The 21,089-nt window shown below is 40.6% G+C and overlaps 2 protein-coding genes across 3 annotated transcripts; one reads left to right on the top strand and one right to left on the bottom strand.

Annotated features, from left to right (window-relative positions):
* Positions 1-5,344: 5,344 nt before the first annotated feature.
* LOC122995396 (LRRN4 C-terminal-like protein) lies at positions 5,345-9,096 on the bottom strand. The gene is made up of 2 exons (XM_044370608.1): positions 7,826-9,096; positions 5,345-7,190 (listed from the first exon to the last, which is right to left on the bottom strand). Exon 2 carries the CDS (start codon positions 7,180-7,182, stop codon positions 6,460-6,462), a length of 723 nt encoding a protein of 240 aa, XP_044226543.1. The 5' UTR covers positions 7,183-7,190; positions 7,826-9,096; the 3' UTR covers positions 5,345-6,459.
* Positions 9,097-11,555: 2,459 nt separating this feature from the next.
* si:ch1073-224n8.1 (zinc finger protein 16-like) lies at positions 11,556-16,569 on the top strand. Of its 2 annotated transcripts, none has more exons than XM_044371183.1 (3): positions 11,556-11,757; positions 12,032-12,732; positions 12,862-16,569. In XM_044371183.1, the coding sequence occupies exons 2-3, from the start codon at positions 12,054-12,056 to the stop codon at positions 13,824-13,826; spliced, it is 1,644 nt and encodes a 547-aa protein (XP_044227118.1). In that variant the 5' UTR covers positions 11,556-11,757; positions 12,032-12,053; the 3' UTR covers positions 13,827-16,569. The 2 variants fall into 2 exon arrangements, with proteins under 2 accessions (XP_044227118.1, XP_044227116.1); XM_044371181.1 differs by having other exon boundaries at positions 12,009-12,732.
* The last annotated feature ends 4,520 nt before the right edge of the window (positions 16,570-21,089 follow it).

Genomic DNA, 21,089 nt, shown 5'->3' with positions numbered 1-21,089 from the left:
GTTCTGTTTTCTTAATCTAGCCTCCTAAAGGAGCTTCCTACTAGGCCTAGATGATTCCAGAGGGCTCTTTAGTGTGACTGAAATATGATTATAAATTATAATCTGACAAAACTGGCATTCATGGTTTTGAAATCTTTGACATCTACCCCTTAATGTCGCGTGTGTATCAGTGGTACGGGGACGGTGTTTCATGCATCCAGATCCATCGGAAACTCGGTGGATTTTTCTGGTTTTAGATGGAAAGGGAAATGTCAAGATTCCTGAAGCATGTCTTTGTTTGTGTGTGTGTGTGTGACAATGCTTGATGCCAAAGTGATTGATAACTCTCCTCTCCACGCAGAGCTCAGTTTCAACCTCCTCAGCTCTGTCCTGTAGCCTATAATGCCAGGTTGCCATGGTTACCCCAGCTCCTTCATACAAGGAAATGGGAAAAAAAAAAACACTTTATGAAACGCTCTTGCAGAGCTATCCTGGGGAGTTGAGAGGAGAGCGCTGACCTGCCTGTCGAGAGAAATCCGGGGGGGTGAGGGGGGGGCAGTTACAGAAAGCAAACATTTAGCTGCTTCCTCAAATAAAAACACTCTTACCCCCCCCCCCCCCCCCCCCCCCCCCCCCCCGCAATGGAGAAGTGAGGCTCAGCTCCTTTTTCATCCCTGTTAGAGCAATTAATTTCCATTTCCACTCCATTATCAGTGAGTGCATGCCAAAGGTGGCTTTGATTTCTACAGTGCTCTTTGCAATAATGTCCTCTAGTGGTCTATCTGGAAACAAATAAAAGTAGCTCTGACTCACACCGGACCTGTTCAGAAAGATGTCTGGTTGATAAAACATGACACACACAAACACAGAAGAAACATGATCAAACATGCTACATTTACATAAACCCTGATCATCCTTCCTGTGACATCAGAGTTACGCAAGGAGACGGATGTTAATCTTTTTATGTTCAGAGTTGGCGGTCTGAGCCAAGACAGACACACACTCCGAGACATAACAGTAAACAGGATGAGACGTCTGCAGGGGGGATCAGTTGGTAAACCACCCACTTAGACCCAGAGTTTACTCCAACGGAGGCCACTGAATACCCCGGAGTCCCTCTGTGAAAAGCTGGTTTTAACACTAAACTGCACCTCACTCATTCAGCAAAGAGAGCTTTGTTTTTCTTTATCTTCTCTGTAACATCTGTAAAAAGCTTAGAGGACTAAAGAAGTGGAATAAAACTAGTATGTGTTTATGTGTTCAGTATGTTTACCGGCCCTGCATGTAGAGGTCAGTCTAGTTCCAGTAATGGGCAGTGATGGATGGCTGACCTACATTGAGCGTTTTATGCCCTGTGAAAGCTGACCGCAGCGGGCAGAGAAAGCAGCCATTATTGCCCCTGCTGGTGGATTACTAATAAGAAAGAAAAAAATATAACATTCATTTTTCCCAGCGCCAAATGCAAATTAATTTCATGAATAATTAATTGCATGAAAATGAATGATGGTTTTGAATAGGTACCAGCATGATGTTATGAGATGAACATAATATTATAACCTGCAATTACTTTCATTGCAGTAAAGCCGCTTAAAGCCTCGGCTACAAGCTGCTGCCATGAAATACTCTCTGTAAAGAGAGATGTTGTTTTTTTTAAAAATAATAATAATCACTCTTTATTAAATGTAATATCATATCCAGCACAGGGGGTAGACAAAATAATGTAAACACTTAATGAAGAATTAATTTAATTTTGGTAAAGGCTGCAACAAAGGAGAGTCAAATTAGGCTGCTAATTAGCTTTTTTTCCACTCTATTTAAATTGTGGACAGTTTATCCATATCGCTGAACGTTAGCTTCAACTTCAATAGATTTCCCTTTTTATCATTTAAGTCTGTGTTTAGTGTATTAAATACAGTGATACATTTATCCACATATGTATACTCGTACCTTCATATTTCCATTTCATATTACTGTATACGTCACCGCATTTCAGAGTGGAATATTATACTTTTTACATTTATTTCATAGCTATACTGTAGATATTGCAGATTCAGATATTTAATTGCATACCAAATCTACTCATTACATGTCATAAAATAGATTTAAATGATTTTAAAAAGTTTATAAAAAAAATAGTTTAAGTAAGCTACAACCTTAAAATGTTGCTGACATCAGTAAAATAATAATATAACACCAACCACTGAACACTGGCCATTCTGCAAAGTCATTACATGTACTTTTAATACTTGACATACATTTTACTGATACTACTAGTGTACTCTTCCTTCAGTAAAGAATCTAAATACTTCACCCAACACAAATGTTGCAGGACTTCTGACAGGTGCACCTGCAACATTTGAGTGCAGGTGACTTTGATGCTGTTTTGTCCCTCGTTGCTTCAAAACCTCACGTTTCTGACAAAGGCTTCTAATTGGCATTGAGACTAATGTGACCCAGATTTGTGGATATATTTATAATGTTATGTTAGCTAATGTCCTTTTATGCCCTTAAGTGCAGTCAGACCTCCTTCTCTCAGGTCTGAATGTGACCAGCAGAGGGCAATAAGGTGACTTTCGCCCCACCAGCCTTAAGGCACCTCAGAGAGGCTTGTAAACTGTAAGGTTCACTGCATGTTCCTGTTGGATATCTGCTCTAAAAAAAACACTCACTCTTGCTTGTTTCCGTTGTGAAAATAGTCTTGGGTGCTAATTGACTCTGATAAAAATCCTAGATTACTTAATGACCCCTTAATGTCATGACTGACATTTTCATATTTACTAAAGCTGATTAGGAGAGTCATTTTCCAACTCTTGTCTATTTAATCATCATTAGCCATGATGCAACACCTGCAAGTAGAATCCTAAACTTCATAAATACAAAAAAAACCATCATTCATCAGTTCATAGACCTCACAATACTCACACTGACACAAACATACACTCATGTTGTTGTGAATCATGCAGTCATAGCAACAGATTAACAGTGAACTCGGGGGTAGGTGCACACACAAACAAAGTGTTTTCCTGGAAAATTCCATAGCCTAAATTCAGCTGTGTCATTGATTTATGTGCACAAACTGTTTGCTAAAAAAAGTATCATAAGTCACTCAATGCTTACTGAATGAGATAGTAGTGATTCAACATGACTTGGCTGTGAAGTGTACTGTTACATACATGTCCCGACTGCTGACCTTGTTGCAACACTCACTTGCTTCACCAAAAAAAAAAACTCGGATATATGAGATTCATTGGGATCGTTATCTGTTTTGTCTTCTGTTTAACAGTCAACTTGAGCAGAAATACTGTCATCATTGTGAATCACGCAGTAACAGATTACCAGTGAACTCGGTGATACTTACAGGAACAAAGAAGGTATTTTCATGTGAAATCCCAAAGCCAAAATCAGTTGATTTACTGTTTTATATACACTCACCGGCCGCTTTATTAAGTAAAGTGTAGGTACATATTTTGCCCCCTTCATGTATGTTAACAAGTAGAACATCTCTCTCTATAAAGTAGAATTATCACCTTTCTGATTATGTCAACAAAAAGTGAATAAGCTTTGGAAATGTAGATTTTATGGCAGAGCTGCTGTATTGGATTGCATGAGATTGCATGGATGCACCTAATAAGGTGGCTGGTGAGTGTACGTTCGTGATCTCTTAAATAGAAAAGTGCTTACTGAATGAGATAGTAGTGATTCACCACAACTTGTCCCGGGTAAGAAGTGTCCTGTTACTCACATGTCCCCGCTGCTGACCTTGTTGCAAACCTCGCCTGCTTCATCACCAATAAAACAGCCTCATAACCGAGATTCATCAGGACCATTAATTTGCTTAGTCGTTCACTTAGGATGTGGGAAATGAAAAACAATTCACAAGAACAGAAAATTTCCTACGCTTTTCAGGACTTTTTCCGCATTCTGCACCTCACATCTGTGCTTCCTCCAGATTGTCTTCCAAAGAACTATAAACTGTCGGGAGTGACGTGCTGCCTTCCCAGAAGATGTTGAAATACGGAATTCGAAATTGAATTTTGGAAACCATCAGGGGACTCATTCATTAGAAGAACAAAATACGCAGATAAAAATCAAGCAGATCATGTAATAGTCTGTGTATCTTGTGTGCTGTATGTCCATTAATTATCAGCTATTTTTCCTCTTTTTTTTAAAAACATTTTGTTCCAGTTATAGTTTGTATCATAGTTATTTATATGTAATTAAATGGGCTAGGTTACATTTTGAGATTAGAAAATGTCATACTGATGAGAGAAGTCTCTTTGAAATTTTCTTTACAGTCATGCGACTTTTCTGTCTCACAGTATATTGAGGTTATACATTTCTATGCTCTGCATTCTTATCATGAAAGAGCTCAGACACATTTCAACCCGAAGGGCAGCTTCAGAGGCAAAGCGCACTCAGCTTCCTCATTTTCCTCTTATCTGTATGTCTTGTTACCAGCTTGCTCATTGAGAACTTTTTCACTTTGCGTAATGCGTAAATTTTTATTTCCTCATGAACATCCACATACATTCAAGGTTTCGTAAGAATAAGTTTTTATTCAGAAAAGGAGAACCACAGCATCTGATGTACGCACTCCTCTATAAGTGCATGTTGGGTTGTTTTGGTACAGTCACTGCTCTGTCAGTGGTTGTGGTTTTCATTAAACCTTTCGTGGATTGGGTTAAAGTACATCTTGGTCTGGCTGTTTAAAACAGGATGTTACCACCACATGATACTGTACGCTGATGTTTTCATGTTTTCTCTCACAGTGGCCCATTCATGTCAAGATTTCTCTACCAGTTTCAGGGCGACTGCACTCAGGCTGAATATGTCATAAAAGCAACATCTTGAGGCTATTTCAGTGACTGAAATGAGCTGTCTGTTGTGTCTGCAAATTACAGATGTTAGATGTCTTCCATACAGCTCTCTGTAATGTAAGTTGTGCAGTGTAGTTGGAATAAAAAAAAAAAAGACGCCAGGAGGGGTGGAACAACTCTGTGGCAGCAGGAAGAGCAAAAAGGAATTATAACATGGCTGCGAGACATGCAGATGGAGGCTTGCTTGAACATGAGATAAACTGGGAGGATTTAAATATTGGACTTTCTTCTCTCTCTCATCATGGCAAAAAATAAAAAATAAAAAAAAAGCCCGAAGCTTCTCACCAACCCAGTGCTGAATAACTGGAAGTCTCAGCTGGAATGAGACGAGCCTCACAAAATCCATATCCGCTGAAGAGGCTGTTGTATGACAGCTGGAAAAACAGCTCCTAACACTCGGGCTCACCCACACTGACATAACTTCCGACAATGAAATAGATGGAAAGGCACACCCATCTAAAAGCTTTTAATAATTACACGTTTTGACATATGAGTGCAGCAGTTTTAATAGCAATGTTTGAACATACGTACATATACAGTAGCTCCAGTCTGCCTGACTTTTTGTGTTTCACTCTTAAACTTATATTTAAGGACACGTCAAAGAATCAAACCTTTAACATGTACAGGATTAAAGGCCACAACCAATCTATGTTCATAAATACAGTAGACTACATAATACAGCAAAATAGCTTTTACTTTAAGACCCTGAAACTTTACACGATCCAGTCACTCTTTAATTAAACACAAAAAAACAAGGAACTCTCACGGAGAGATTTAACGCATCTTAACACAACCATAAAATACACATTTTTTCCATATACAGTATGTTTTCACATAGCCACAGCTACTACTTTGCAAATCATACCATTTCATTTAAACTTCTGTAACCACTTTCTTGCCTTCTGCCACCCCTCTGTGTGGCATCACATGGCCTGTTATGAATCTATTGTTATTTTCATTGTATTTTATACTATTAAAACTTTTGTATGAGCTGATTTTGATTAGTTCCTTTTAGCCATGTATGACAGAACATCTCTAACATTAAACAATAAATAAATACTTAAAGAACTATACAGGTAGTTTTGCATGTTATGTCCCATTAGTTACAAATGATTTGGAAAGCAGTAGCAAAAAGTTACTCCATAAATATTTTAACTCACTGGCACGTTTCTTGAAGTCCTGATAGCTGATTCATATTTCAGAGCTCCAAACAAACAGCAAACATTTGAAATGCAAAACAAAAAAAAAACAAAAAAAGACCAAATTCACATCAGCTGTCTTGCAGCATGTTTGCATGCTTATTACTTGTCATCTGGGTTTCATTCTTGGAAAACAACGCTGATGAATGCAATATTTTTCTGCATCTGATTTCCAAATCATGCTGTTGAAATTTCTTTGAACACGCTATCTCGGGGAGGGAGGGGGGGGGGGTTTCAGATGGTCTCTGTTTGTTAGGCATTGAACATAACCAGCCTTACGTGAGATGATAAATCCAGTTGCCTCAAGCATTTTCAGAAAACATGTTTGTGTGGAAAATTAGACGTTATAATGTAGTCACAGTGAATGGACTGTAACAAAACCAAAGAGCGTCCAGTGTTTCTGTTCACTGAGTCTCAGGGATGTAGTGCATAGACATGCTGGCCTCCTGTTTCCTTTGCCTCTTGTGCCTCCAGAGCAGGACGGCCAGCAAGAGGAGCAGCAGGAAGCCCAGAGCTCCCCCGATGAGTCCTGCTTTCAGAGGCAGACTGTGGTCTCTGGGATGGTACATCGTACAGGACGGCTTACTTCTTCCAGCATCATTCACTGCGACCACACACACCTCTGCTATGTGGTCTATGTCACCCACTGCTCCTCTCCTTTGGTCCTCACGAAACCGCCTCCTCTCTTGCTCCCCTACTGTCACAAGATAAGCTGTGACATATGAGAGAGGTGCACACCAATGAACGACAACCTCTGACCCATTCCAGGACACTGTTTTCAGGTCAGGGGCCTCTGGAATCTCAGTATGCAAAGTAAACCCTGGACACAAGCAGCCGGTGGAGGCTGCTAGGTCGGTACAGGGGGTCTGATTCTCAAGACAGGGACTGTAGTCACATCGCTTTACATTTGTAAACGGTGTCTCGGGTACAGCAGGGCGGTCTGTTTCATCGTCATAGTAATCAGTTGGGGGGAGCGCACGGGCCTCGCTTGTAAACCCACTTACTCTGAGAGGTGTTATGGGATTGGTCCCCGTGACTTCGGAGGTTGTAGGCAGGGGAGCGTAACCTCTGATGAAAACCAGGCAAATGATCACCAGGGGAAGAGGAAGGTCCCTGAGGGCAGCCATTGTGCAGTCTGGAAATCATAGAAAGTAAAATTCCATCAGTGTTTTAGAAAATGTGTTTTTTGCATTGGACTGAAAAATATTAGACCCTTGGGCTTCCAGCAGTATGTACATTGAGAGAGTCAGTGTCTTTTAAAAAGAGCCTGAATGAGGACAGACAGTTATCTCTCCCCTGATGCAGAGGAAAGTACTAACAAATGGCTTCTGTGAGCCTAGATTCAGATCTTACAAAATCAAAAGTGTAAACTGTTTCTGTGTGTGAAATAGACCACATTTGTCAAGCTTGGGAAACATTTCACACTAATTTGGCATTCCAGGCGGTATTGCGCAACAGGTCCAAATGGCTACACACCCAAGATACAGAGCCCTTGTCAGCTAGATCCAGTTACAGGAAAGCTGCTTTTTGCCATTTCCACAAAAATCCACACAGACATACCTGAAGTGTACTCTGCGGTGGGAATGCATACCGCTATAACAATGAAGCCCATTCAAAAAAATCTCCTCAGATAAGTTTGTGTTCAACTGAATAGAAAACAGAGCAGGAGCCCTCCATGAATACTAATGTACTTTGTGCTCTTTTTTTTGGCACAGCTCAGTTCTACACGCCTGTGTGAGGAGTGAAAATGTGTTAAAGAAATGAACTTACCTGTTGCTTGCAAAAGTTTTTAATCCTTATCGGAACGTGGATCAGCTTCTTCTTTCTCTCCTTGTCTTCCCTCCACTTGCTCCCTCTCTGTCTCTTTCCCCCCTTTATATATTTTCCTTCTACCAACAATCACCTCCTTCTTTCTGCCCTCCCACAATCCCCCCCTTCTTCCTCACTCACGACCCTTGTGCACCAGCTCCACCTCCCTTCTTGTTAAATGCTTTACAGAGTGAGTGTGCATGCTATTAGTCGTATCACTATAGTCTGCTATTACTTACATCACTGTTGGCTACGGTAATTTCAGATAAAGTGAACCACGTGAATTCCTGTTACATCTCTTTGGAATGTTCAGGTTTTTCAGAGCATGTCTCACTTGTTAATGATCTCTTGTTTTCTTTTTAGGGCTGAGAGGAATTGAATAGTTTCCAGGATTCTTGTGTAAGATTCATTAGAATTTGTCATCCATGACATATGGAAATGGCTCCAGACAGGCTATCCCATCTTGTTAACCCCCATAACCTCCCACCTAAATAAATTGTATGACTTACCCTGAAACACTGCTGTAATACCAGAGTTGAAAGGGACTGAAACTGTTGTGCAGCTGTTAACCAGAGGCCGGAAACAAACCTGACTGGACACGTACACGGACTGACACAGACTGGTACTTTTCTTTAAAAAACGGTATGAATACAAATAAGTAGTGGTATTTCTATGTATCACCAAACATGACGAGATAACACCACTGGGAGTTATCCATATCCAGGGAAGAAAGGGGCATTTTGTTGAGGTGACGTGTGGAAAAGCAACTTTACATGATGAAAGCGGTTTACTCTGATTATACAAAGTGACCGCAATTGGCTCACACTGTGCTGTACCAAAGAAATTTAATCATAATGGTAAATTTAGCTCAGTTGATAACATCAGTTCAGATTTTTTAACATACTGTATGCATCACATTCCTGCTACAGTATGAAAAGATATTGTTCCTGTCCCTCTTGTAATTCAGCAGGAACCAATATCTTGACAGACACAACATCATGAATATCTACTTTCCCCCCCCTGATATTAATTATTTACCATCTTTATCTCTTTTATCATTTAGTGTTTATCTTTCTGTCTTGTGTGTGCATGTGTCTGTGGGTGAGAGAATATGTTTAGGGAAAAAGTACATACAGGAAAGAGTGTGGGTGTGTAAGTGTGAAGGAGACGTATATATTTACATCAACAAATGTGTGTGTGTGTGTGTGTGTGTGTGGGTGGGTGTGTTTATGTATTGTGTTTATATGTTATATGTGAATCACTGAAAAACATTCAGTATCTATTTTTGTCTCATTTCGTAATATTATTTTCTTTACCCAAAGAGACTGTGACACAAACTTTTTTTTATTTATTTATTTTTTTAAAGTTTTTAGGAATGAAGATGGTGTGACAGTAAATATGAGTTAGTTACAGACGGTGGTGAAGTAACCAAGTAAGAAATATTTCTGATGTGACTGTGGATGTGACACAAATTCACGCAGATGGTTGCTGTTAGATGGTATGTTACATAATCTTATAATGTACTCCCTGTCTGTGCCACAGGCCACATCAGTTTTTCCTCCAACCGCTGCAGCTGGCTGTGATTTGTCTGCTTTCATAATCGGAAATGAAACTAAAAAGAATAAATTATTCTAATTTTAGACATGAAAGCAGTCCACATGAATACTACAAGGTCACACAACACCCAGTATGGTCAAAGTGATGTGAGTGACTACAGAAAAATCATTAGTTGTGATTTTTCTACAGCCTATGGAAAAGTGTCTAAAAAGTAAAAAGTAGCCACATAATGCTTTTTTCTTTTACTGGTTTCCTTATTTGAGTTGGTGTGGCCCACTGACTCCCTGGATGTTTACTAGCAGGCAAAACCAAGTGTTAAATATAGAGTTTAGAAACCTAAATAGTTTCTTTATTGTTTTTAAATCTCATTTTGTCTTTATATCCAGCTCACTTGTTGTTTAATGCACGCAGGAATGAGGCACTGCAACACATATTTTCAATAATACTGTAATGACAGAAATAAGTGGTAAAACATCCCCAACTGACAATTCATCTTGAAAAAAAACAATAATAAAGCAATAAACAAACCCATAAATTTAAATAAAACAAGGTCAGGTGCTCAGTCTTAAAATGTTTAGAGGAGTCATTCCAGTTCTCTGACTTATTACATGTCCATTATTAAAGCAGCCGACACTGCCTCCTACAGTCAATATAATAAGAAGCAACAGACTCCTCCAGAGGATAGAAACATTTGATATGGGTGTGATATTATTTAAGCGAAGAGTCAGACTGAGTCTGTCTTTTTTCAGTGTCATAACTGGGTGTGTTGGTGGAATTAATTAGTTTTCATGATGGATTATTGCACTGGGAGCGGCTTGTCTGCGGGGCATCAGATAGTTCATGATACGTTTAGTCAGTTTCCAAAATTAAAATAGCTTGCATTTACAGCTCGCAGCATACTGCTGTGGGATAAACAGTTGTTTCCTACACTAGTTTCATATTGTATAACCTACCGAGAGGTCGGTGACCTGCGGGTATTTTGGAATTTGAACCCTGGATGTATAATTTTAGATTTAACAAGGCAAACTTCAGCCTTTCCCCCTCAAATGGCTGCTGCACGGCTGCACAATGGGGCACATTTCACCCTCAGTAGTAACTTGCAGGCTGTATTAACCCTTGGTGATTAATGATGCATATTACACTCATACATGGACGGAACTCCTGTCTCTTTAGGAAAGATAATGTGATCATTTTAGTTTAAACATGCAACAAACATAAATATGCTGCAAAACTAGAATCATTACAGGTTACAAAACAGAAGTGGCCTAATCAGTTGTTGAAGTATATGTGCATTTACTCAAACACTACACTTGAGTACAATTTTATAGTTGGCTACTTGTACTTTAGTATTTCCATTTCATGCTACTAACATCTACTCCATTATGTCTACATTTCAAAGGGAAGTTCCGTACTTTTTACTGCACTACATTAATTTGACAGCTCACTAAACACACAAAACATATAGGCTATGATCAGCTTATAAATATGACACAGTGGTATAAACTATCTAACAGTAGGCCTATATACAGAGTTCAAATGAGCTTCATACACATGAGCTACTTCTACATCAATTCATCAGTATTGATAACCTAATATTTAATAGTATAGCACTCACAGGGCCATTTTCCCAATACCTTTAGTTTTGATAAACATAGTGGACCAATATGTAGATAAAAATACTTATGCACTTTTACTTGAGTAACATTTTCATCTGAGTAGGCTATTTTTAGAGTGTGGTAGCCTCTTTCACTTGATTAAAGGATATGAATACTTCTTCTATCTCTGACTTAATGAAAAGAAAATAACAGCCCCTAGACTGGAGAAAACTGATTGCACAACAATGATTATTAGAAGAATGGATTTGTCCATTTCACCTAATTGTGCCTGCCGGAGATGAAAATGTGGAACATGTGAATACAGGATATATCTTTACATTCTTACACATAGTAGTGTATCTGAGCTGATCATTTTTAGACAGAAAGTAGAAAATCTACTCTCAATGCAGGATTTAAAAGCTGCTCAACTCTACGGCTTCTTTGAAATGTGTTTGTGGTGTTGCCAATGAAACTCCCTTCAAGTCAAGATCCAGGGAAAATTAAACCCACTTCACCAAGCTGCCTCCTGACATCATCAGTGTGCGACAGGCCTCAGTGTACATTACAGTAACAGTGCAGTGCTGCAGGTAAGAGCTGGAGATGGGTGAGTCGCTGCAGAGGATGCATGGTATTAAAGTCTTTAAGCAATAACTTACAGACTTGACCAACGCAGTAAAAGAGCATCAGCACCTTCCTGCAGCAGGGATCACCTCGTCCGGAAGAACACGTCCTCGATCGATCGTGAGTTTTTAAAAGCTTGCAGGCTAATGTTAGCGAGCGGATCCAGGCCCTGCGAAGACTCTCAAGAGTTCACTGCAATTGTTTTTGTCAGCGACGCCAGTTAAACAGCTAATGTGTGCAGATGTAACTGGCGACGCTTGACTGGCTGCATAAATTAAGTAATTGATCCGCTTCGCTTGATTTTTTTTTTAATTTTTTTTTTTTTTTTTTTTTTTTTTTGCTGCTGCTGCTTTCTAAACATCACATTAAAGCCTGCAAACGTCATGACTTCCAGGAGGACAGGCTACACTGGCAGCATGGACTCATCTCCGGCGAACAGCGGCTCAGTCCACAGTGGAAACCGTAAACAGAGTATCATCAACATCCCCGACAGGCCCGGACCGGAGTCGTGTTACGAGCGGAAAGCAGACAAGGCTGGATACGGAGCTTCGCACGGAGGCGTGACGGTAACGTCCCTGAAATCCCGTCTCGCGCCGACTATCCAGACTGCCATGTCCGCCGCGGTCGATACCCTCCTGGGCGAAGTGGTGCTGGTGCTCAATGAGACTCAGCAAGAGCTGCTGCACAAGGAAGAGGAGAATGAAAGACTCAAAGTGCGCCTTGAAGTGTCCGAGAGGGAGTTGAAGACTTTGCAGGAGTGCCTGTGTAGCGCCCAGAAGCTCATAGACCAGCTGCAGGTTTCATACACAGGCCCTCAGACCATCAGTCAGTCAGTCTTTGCCCCATCGCTGTCTTCCATGGCTTCAATGACTGCAGGCTTGGACAGGGACCACCAGAACCCTCGAAATGTGAACGGAGCAGGTGTTGACTTGGGTCTCGGTGGATCTGTGGATGAATCACTTCATGGGTTTGAGCCAAGAGATGATTACAAAATGTGCCAGCTTTCAATCCAACCAGATGGCTCAGTGACTAACCACGCTCTGGACTCCTTTGCATCCAACACCTCTCATATGTGCTCCGATACCAGCAGACCAGGTAAATATAAAGTGTGCTGTTTATTCTTTGACTGTGAGTCGGACAAAATTAATTAATTCATGAATTAATGGACACCTGTATTCACCTCTGTGTTTGTTGACATCTCTGCATGTTTTGGTTTGTCTGTAGATGAGAGGTCGTCTCAGGGACCAGGTGGAGCATCCAGGTTTGAGATTAAAGAGGAGCAAGGACCAGCTTCAGGCTCCGGTCAGTCCGGCAGGAAGGAGCCTGGGATGCGAAATGACAATAGAGATGCAGAGGGATCGTCCCACAGCGTGGGTGACCTCGGCTACGTTCAAGTCGGAGGGGACGGAGGTTCCCAGCGTTCCTTTACTCACCCTCTACGTCACCAAAGACCCGTGCGAGAATGCACCAGTGCCTTGCAACAGGGCGGACTTGATGGACAAAAATCGTTGGTTAGGACTTCTGGAGCCGGGAGAGGGGACAGCGTTTCACCAGGCCGAGTGGAGGACTCGGCAGGACCTTCTGCCTCAGACCCAGTAGGGGAGCCCTCTGGAGATCGGCCCCACCACTGCTTGGAGTGCGGAAAGACCTTCCGCCTGATCTCCAGCCTGAAGAAGCACATTCGCATCCACACCGGAGAGAAGCCATACCCGTGCGCGGTCTGTGGCCGCCGTTTCCGTGAGTCGGGCGCCCTTAAGACCCACCTGCGCATACACACGGGTGAGAAACCGTACTCTTGTTCTGAGTGTGGAAACTGCTTCCGCCACTTGGACGGTTTGCGCAAACACCGACGCACACACACGGGGGAGAAACCATACGTGTGCGCCATCTGCGGGAAGCGCCTGAGCCGCCTGCAGCACCTCAAACACCACCAGCTCATCCACACCGGAGAGAGACCGTGCTGCTGCCCCTTCTGCAACCGCAGCTTCAAGGAGCCCGCGGCACTGCGGAAGCACATCCGCACGCACCGGGAGGAAGGCGGTCACATGGGAATCGGTGCCAGTGATGACACGGACCCAGACGCCATGGATGACATTAACAACCTTCATCCAGCGGCTCCGTCCCCGCAGATGAGGTTTGGGGAGTGGGGGGCAGAGGAGGATGACAGCTCAGTTGTGGACTGTGTGTAAGGATGGTTAAAGGGGTAACTGTCTGTCGGTGTTCTTACCAGAAATATATACTACAGGTGAAGAAAATGAAATGTTTGTGTAGTTAGTAAACATGATGGATCATCTCTGTTCCATGCCGTTGAAGTGAAGAGTCCGGCTACATATAGCCCGAGCCTGGGGAGTTTTTTTCGTCTGGTTCTGGCATTTTCATGTTTTACATATTTAGATGTAAAAATAACTTTTAAAATACACACTGTACATTCTTCAACGGCGACTATTTTCTTATCCGGACCTTCATCAAGCAGCAGCAGTAGCGCACAGGTTGTTCTTGGCACAGGGAGTTTCTAGTTCATCAGCTTCCCGGCAATAATTTGGGAAATTCATGGCAGAAATGAACACACTTTAAAAAAATGTACAAGTGCTTTGAGCACTCTTATTCATCAACTGAGGCGCTGCTGCTGCTGCCATTCAAGGTAATTCCCTTCTGGATTTTTAGTCGGGACAAAGTGTTACGATTCGGGTCACGATTCTCTTTAAGTTGCACACATTAGACATGTATTGAATTGTTACTAATTAGACGTGCTTTTTGCCAACACTAAGCTGCTCAGATTGATAGAAATGGATCCATTTCGGGCTGGTTCATGCTTCCTGTGCAGGCAGGCAGACATACAAAACAAAAAATTGGATCACTTTCACTTTAAAGGGCGACTCCACCTGCGTTCTTTTCCTGGTTTTTCGAATGGAAACGCCCACCCAGCCGTTAGCAAAAAGCAGTGACGTGGCTTAGAGCGCTGAGGCCCCACCGCCCCACCCACCACCACCACCACTACCACCACACACATAGCTCGCTGTAAGTTAGAGCATTAAAAATTGTCCAGATATACTACAAACGATGTTGCAGCGCTGAATCTGAGTGTGTGAGATGTTTACAAATGGAGGGACAGACAGCTGGAGAGTAGGTAGGTAGGAGGGAGCAGAGCCTGAGCTTCAGGACGAATAACACCTGCGAGTCACATCGGATTCTGCTCTGATGTGCTGTCGCTGCTGATCAGGTGGGCATATCGGTTTTAATGTAACGTCATAGTACAGAAACCTACGTCAGGTCACATGGGGGAAAAACTTTTTAGAAGGGCTTGAGAAAATAGCATTTTGACACTAAAGCATACGTATTTCAACCAACATTAGAATTTTCCGAGTTGAATACATATGCAACACTAATGTGAAGCTACAGAATAATGTACCTGCCCTTTAATGCTCCCTAAGACCAGGAAAGTTTAAAATACAGTGACAATAACCTGACAATACCCGGCTCCTATCATGATATTGTTATTATATTGATAAATCTCCCAACTCTACCTCAGTATTCGTCCGTGTGTTACGGGTCTTATATTGTCTGCTAATCCTGTTTGGAGGTGTTAACAGCGCTACACGATAGGCAGTCATTAAAAAATAAAAAAAGAATTTGTCAGTTTACTTAGTCACCTGGTTTCTTAACCTCTAACCTTTAATTGAAAAATTAGATTGTTTTTTCCAGTGATTGTCACACTCAAGTGGATGCATTTACATATAAGGATCTCTTACAATACTAATGAAGAACCAAAACGCTAAAATATCATTTCTGAGTACATTTACGCTGTCATGTGTGTCTTCATGAAGCATGAACCAGTTTTTACGCTTCAGTCAGCAGATCCTCGCTTCTGTCCTGTCCTCTCTCTCTCTCTCTCTCTCTCTCTCTCTCTCCTCTTCTTCTTTTCAGTTACACAGCGAAGATGTCGTCTTGTCAAGCTGAAGTCATCAGTCAGCAACTTTCGAATCAGTACACGCACTTATTTGTTCACCGAAACAGAGTCAGATGACATCAACATGCACCCAGATCAGCAGCTTAAATCCAGTTTTAGTATGTCCTTAGTCGTATTATCGTCTCTATCTTCTGGACCACATCTTAGCATTCCATTTTTATTTTCGTTCAAGCTGCTACTGTTTGTCTAGAAAGCCTTTTTTTTCTGGACTTGTGTCGTTGTTACCAGCCAGTTACTAGCAATTACTAGCGGACAGACTTCGGTGCTTGCATGTGCATATCTGTTCTTCTGCTGGCAGCAATGATCCCTTTCCCACCTTGTCTGTTTCTGTAAATAAGAATGTAGTTTTAGCCATTTTATCCGGTTTAATAAGGGTTAACATTTGTGGAAAAGTTCATGTGCAACAATGCCATTTAAAGAAAAGAAAAAAAAAAAAAAAAAGTAATGTGCTTTAAAAACATCAGTATGCTAACATACAATGTAAATATATATAATCTTATTAAATTTCTTCCTCATGTTGTTCCTGAATGATCCGATGTGACACGACTGATGCATCAGGGTAAACAGCAGAGCATTAATCTTCTCAGCCTTCTGAGCTATACTGTAGGTCTCGTGTCCATTTTTCTATGTATACTATTATAATGGTCTCCATGTAACTATTCTATGTACATTTACGAGTGTAAGTCATTTGGAAAGGAGCTCAAAATGTTAAATATTTGTCACTGTATACCCAGAAAACAACTTGCCAAGGTAGTCTTACCCCAGATGATCATATTTATTGTTTTTTGTATCACATACGAGGGGGGCCTTTGCATGTAGGTTTCAACTAAGATGGCATTCTTCTTTCAAAGTCGGTGTTAAATGTGAAATTAATTACTTTTTTATGCTTCTGTGTTCAAAATATACCCCCCCACATTGCATTCATCCTACTGTAAATGTTACTATATTAAAGGGCCTTGTTTCTACTTCTTTTTTCTGTTTGTTCATTGAATATTTACGATTAAGAGGTTACTTCAATGTCTAATGTAGTTACAGTTTTGTTTGCTTTAAGCCGTAAACATCCAGATGATTAAGAGCTTATTTGAGACCAGAATTAAATTATGACGGCAGTAAAATAATCAAGATCAACGGTTTGAGATTGTGGCTTCTGTGTTGCCTCAGTTTCGGTTGATTCATTTCATTTATATCATGGTAGGAGACGAGGAAAACCACGGGAACGCCATACTGATAGTGTACTGTAGGTGCTGTGGACACGCCCAGAGACAGGTCCCAAATAACAACCTTACTCTTCTCTCAATGCTGAGTAACGACAGCTGCGTTCATACACACAAACTGCTATTTGAGGTGGTCTTTGTTATAATTACAGAAGCTTAACAGGTTAGATTTAACGGAACGTATAGCGGTATTTCATTTTCTGATTTTATTTAAATTAAAGTACCTTTCATTGCCAACTTCTGTATTTCAATCAGGACAGACGCAGTGAATGACATAAAGATAATTGTTTATTATAACAGATGATGTGGTGGTAATTAAGTCTTGAAAGTCTTTGGCACAAGGAGATTTTTAATTGAGGGGCATCAGCCCTGAACAGCTGCATAATAAATCCTCCCATGGAGTCCAGACACTGGTGGTGGTGGCTGATGACTTCTGATGAGGCTGATGAGGCTGATGAAGAGGCAAAGCGAAGCTGATAAATCTCTGAAGACTAAGTGGTGATGGGGAGGTGGAGGAGCGTGCATAACAGCAGCATGAATGCACTAAAGGCAGAGAGAGAGAAACATATTTTAAAAGACAGCAGCAAGATGATAGGCTAACAACGGTGGTGTGTAGCTGTGCTATTGGACAGATGTGAACAGCTGATGTGAACAGCTGATAGCTGAATTGACAACCCCAGACAATGACAGCATGGGAAATTATGAGTGAGCATGCGTGAAAGATGTGAATGGCAGGATAAAATGAGAAATATAACTACAGGCCTATGCATGCAAAAGATAGTCTTCCTGACTGAACTTTCACTAGAGCTCCATTTATCTGAATTCATTCACCATATATCATAAAAACACATTTGTTCCTCTAGTGTTGAAGACTTTTTTTCTCCCCATTTTTTGCAATTTCTTTTATGTCCAGCACAGAGTAGAATAAATGACCTCCTGACCTACTTTAAGAAAAATCAGACACATTTAGGTTATAATGAAGTACTTTCACAGCTCAAAGATATGTGTTGGTTCATGAGCAACAACACTGAATACACTTGATTTAATGAAGGATCCCATGAATGCACCTGGTGTATAAATACAGCAGTGTCATGACTTCATGTCATTATATCCTCACCACAGTACGTCCACATGAAATACTGTAAACTGTATATTTATGATTCTCAAATAGTGTTCAAGATGTCTCATATAAACATCATAATCCAATGATCTGGATAAGCTTTTATCACAGCTATACAAAACTAAAATAATACATCTAAATGGTACTGGGGTCACTGATATATAGTTATGCTGAAATAACCATAGTTAATATACTGTGTTACAGTGGTTCATAACATTTTTTCCATGTGCGCCCAACGAAAAGGTCACATATTTCTATGAGCTCTGAGCACGTAAATGTCCAAACAAAATTTTTATGGAGTAGAAAAATGTGTTTATTCTTTTTTTAACTTGTTGATGATCTCATGAGCCCGCAGATTCATCTTGAGATCACCTTGAGATGAGCCAGAAAACAGATATTTGAGTGATGCTTTGGCGATAGTAGTTAGTAGATAGTAGAGAAACAGGAACAGAAATACAAAACATTCTTTTATTTCATGTTGATAATCTGATTGGAATATGATAAACCACATTTTTGTTTATCTAAAAATGTAAAAATGGCAAGCCTGCTGATGGAGCCTGAATAAATTCACACATCAAATTCCTCTGCATAAATTTACTGCTGGACAAACACATCAGTGTTGTTTTGCACAGTCATAATGGGACAGTTTAAGCTTCCTCTTTGCTGTACAGAGAGACTTTTTAACTTGTCACATGATTAACTTTAAATTTAAATCAAGTTGATTAACATGACATTTAAAAAGAGAAGAAGAAAGAGGAGACAATAACAAACTGAGAAGTAGTAACTGGTGACCAAGGACGAGGAGGTCCTTGATATTTTCAGCATGATAAAAGGTGGAGACTGCTGTTATGAGGTATGCAGGTTAATTATTTCTGTGTGTGTGTGTGCGGTCAGTCATAGGCTACTTTTGGGGACAAATTTTAAACTTAGGACAAAAGCCATGCCCCCCCCCCCCCCCCCCCCCCCCCCCCCCCCAAAAAAAAAAGCTGATTTTTGGGTCAGTGGTGATGGTTAAGGTTAGGGTGAGTCTTCGGTAAATGAATCTAAGTCTATGTAATGTCCCCAAAAGTGACCATGGTCTGATATGTATGTGTGTGTGTGTGTGTGTGTGTGTGTTACTGTACTGGGATTTTCTTGCTGTCTATAGTATATGTCCACTGGTGTAAGAAGTATTGAGATCTTCTTAAAGATCCCCTCCAGACATATGAAATTGCTCTGCTTTGAATAATAATTTGTGGAGCATGATTAGCTCCCAAACTAGTTGTGATGTCATAAGTCATGCTCAAAGCATACACCTCTTAAACTCAGATTTGAGGTGAGCAGAGAGAAACTTTCCACTTTCAGTAGCTGAATGTGAAAACAGCCTTTTGGTTTCAAACTCTGCACAAACATCATTCTGCACAGTGAAGCTCAAACATCCAACGGAAGGAACAAGAAGGAAAACATATTTTTGAGAGGAGGGGGACTTCGAGTATAAATACAACCACAGTATAGAAATACTCCATTATAAGTAAAAGTCCAGCATTATGCATCATTATGCAAAATGGCGCCATACAGAGTGTTATATTTAGCATATACATATTGTCAAGGTAAAGCTTATTTTAACAATTCATATATATCATTTGGTATATTATTTAATCTCAAACAATGCATCATATTTTACAAAATGTTTTACATGTAAAATCTGAAAGGCAGCTGTTAAATAAATGTAGTAGAGCAAAAAGTACAATATTTCTCTCAAAAATGTAGTGAAGTAGAAGTATCATAAAATGGAAATACTCCAGTAAAGAGGAACAGGGAAAGTCGGCTACATCCAGTTTTTTTTTTCCCCTGACGACGCCACTGAAAGACTCACTTGTGAAAGGATGCAAACTTGTTTGAACAAAACAGACCACAAATGGGGGTTATGACATCAAGTTGAAGCAAGTGCTGTGGAAGGCACTTAAACACAATGTTATCCTGAATGCATCAGTGGAAGTTCACACAGAGCTGAGGCTGTGATTCATTAAAACCAGCAGCGAGGGAACTTCACCGGTCAGTGAGAGACGAGCATCTTAACAACGGCTATTTTAATGACGGAGAGAAGGAGAGAGAGAGAGATGGAAAAGGAAATACTACTGCAAAATTCACTTAACCTGCCACTCTGAGGTACTTTATACTTCTATTCCACTGTATTTCAGAGTGAAAGCACACTACACTGCATTCATCTGACAGTTAGAGTTTCTTTGCAGATTAGGATTTTAAAAATGTAGATGCGTATGTGTTATACAGAAAACCACTATAGTAGTAACAGTATATAAAACAGTTCAGATTGCTCAGCCTCAGCCAGACACATCTGTAATAATGATCCAATAATATAATAATATAATAATATGGCACTGACAGAGTCCATTCTGCCACCGTAATAAGAACTAGTATTCTTACTTTTGAAGTAAAACTATATATGCAAGAATTTCACTTGTGATGGAGTATTTTTACATTGTGGTATTGATACTACAAATAAATCACATTCATCCTCAGATACACAGAGTTCCTTCTGTCTGTCAACATCTGTTTTTATCTTTAGGTTGTGAAATACAGCTGTTTATTTCTCGCTTCTGTTTGTCATTATAGTCTCGTGCGGTGAGTAAAGCCACCATTTCAGTTTTCGGGAGGGAAGTAAAAAAAAAAACCTAAACAATAATATTGTACTAATACTGATACTCGGGGATGGTTTATGTGTGACCTACGATGTTATTTGCATTCTGTGTGTGTGTCTTGGCAGCCGATGATGCTGTGATGGCGAGGAGCGCAGGCAGAGAGAAATGTGAGAGCGGCCTGTGAACTCTCTGCAGGCCCATGCAGTCATTTCCTCAGCGACTGAAAGCAAACACTCTCACTTTTCGGAGAGGAAGTGACTCAACTCTCTCTCTCTCTCTCTCTCTCCCTTTGTCTTTGTCTCTTTCTCACTTTTGCCTATGTGACCCCCAAACACTGGCCGGCTCTTCTTCACAGTGAGGCGGTTCGTTTTTTAGCAGCTACACCAGCAGTTAGTTCAACATGTGACTGGAAAGACACAAGGTTTTGGTGAAGAGACTCCCGACTGTGTGTGGTGTCACATTTACTACCTAACCTCAATATGGTTTATTCAGAGTGCTCAGCAGTAAGTTTG

Source organism: Thunnus albacares, chromosome 13, assembly GCF_914725855.1.
Source record: "Thunnus albacares chromosome 13, fThuAlb1.1, whole genome shotgun sequence".
In the NCBI taxonomy this organism is placed as follows: domain Eukaryota; kingdom Metazoa; phylum Chordata; class Actinopteri; order Scombriformes; family Scombridae; genus Thunnus; species Thunnus albacares.
This window is presented reverse-complemented; position numbering and strand designations above follow the sequence as displayed.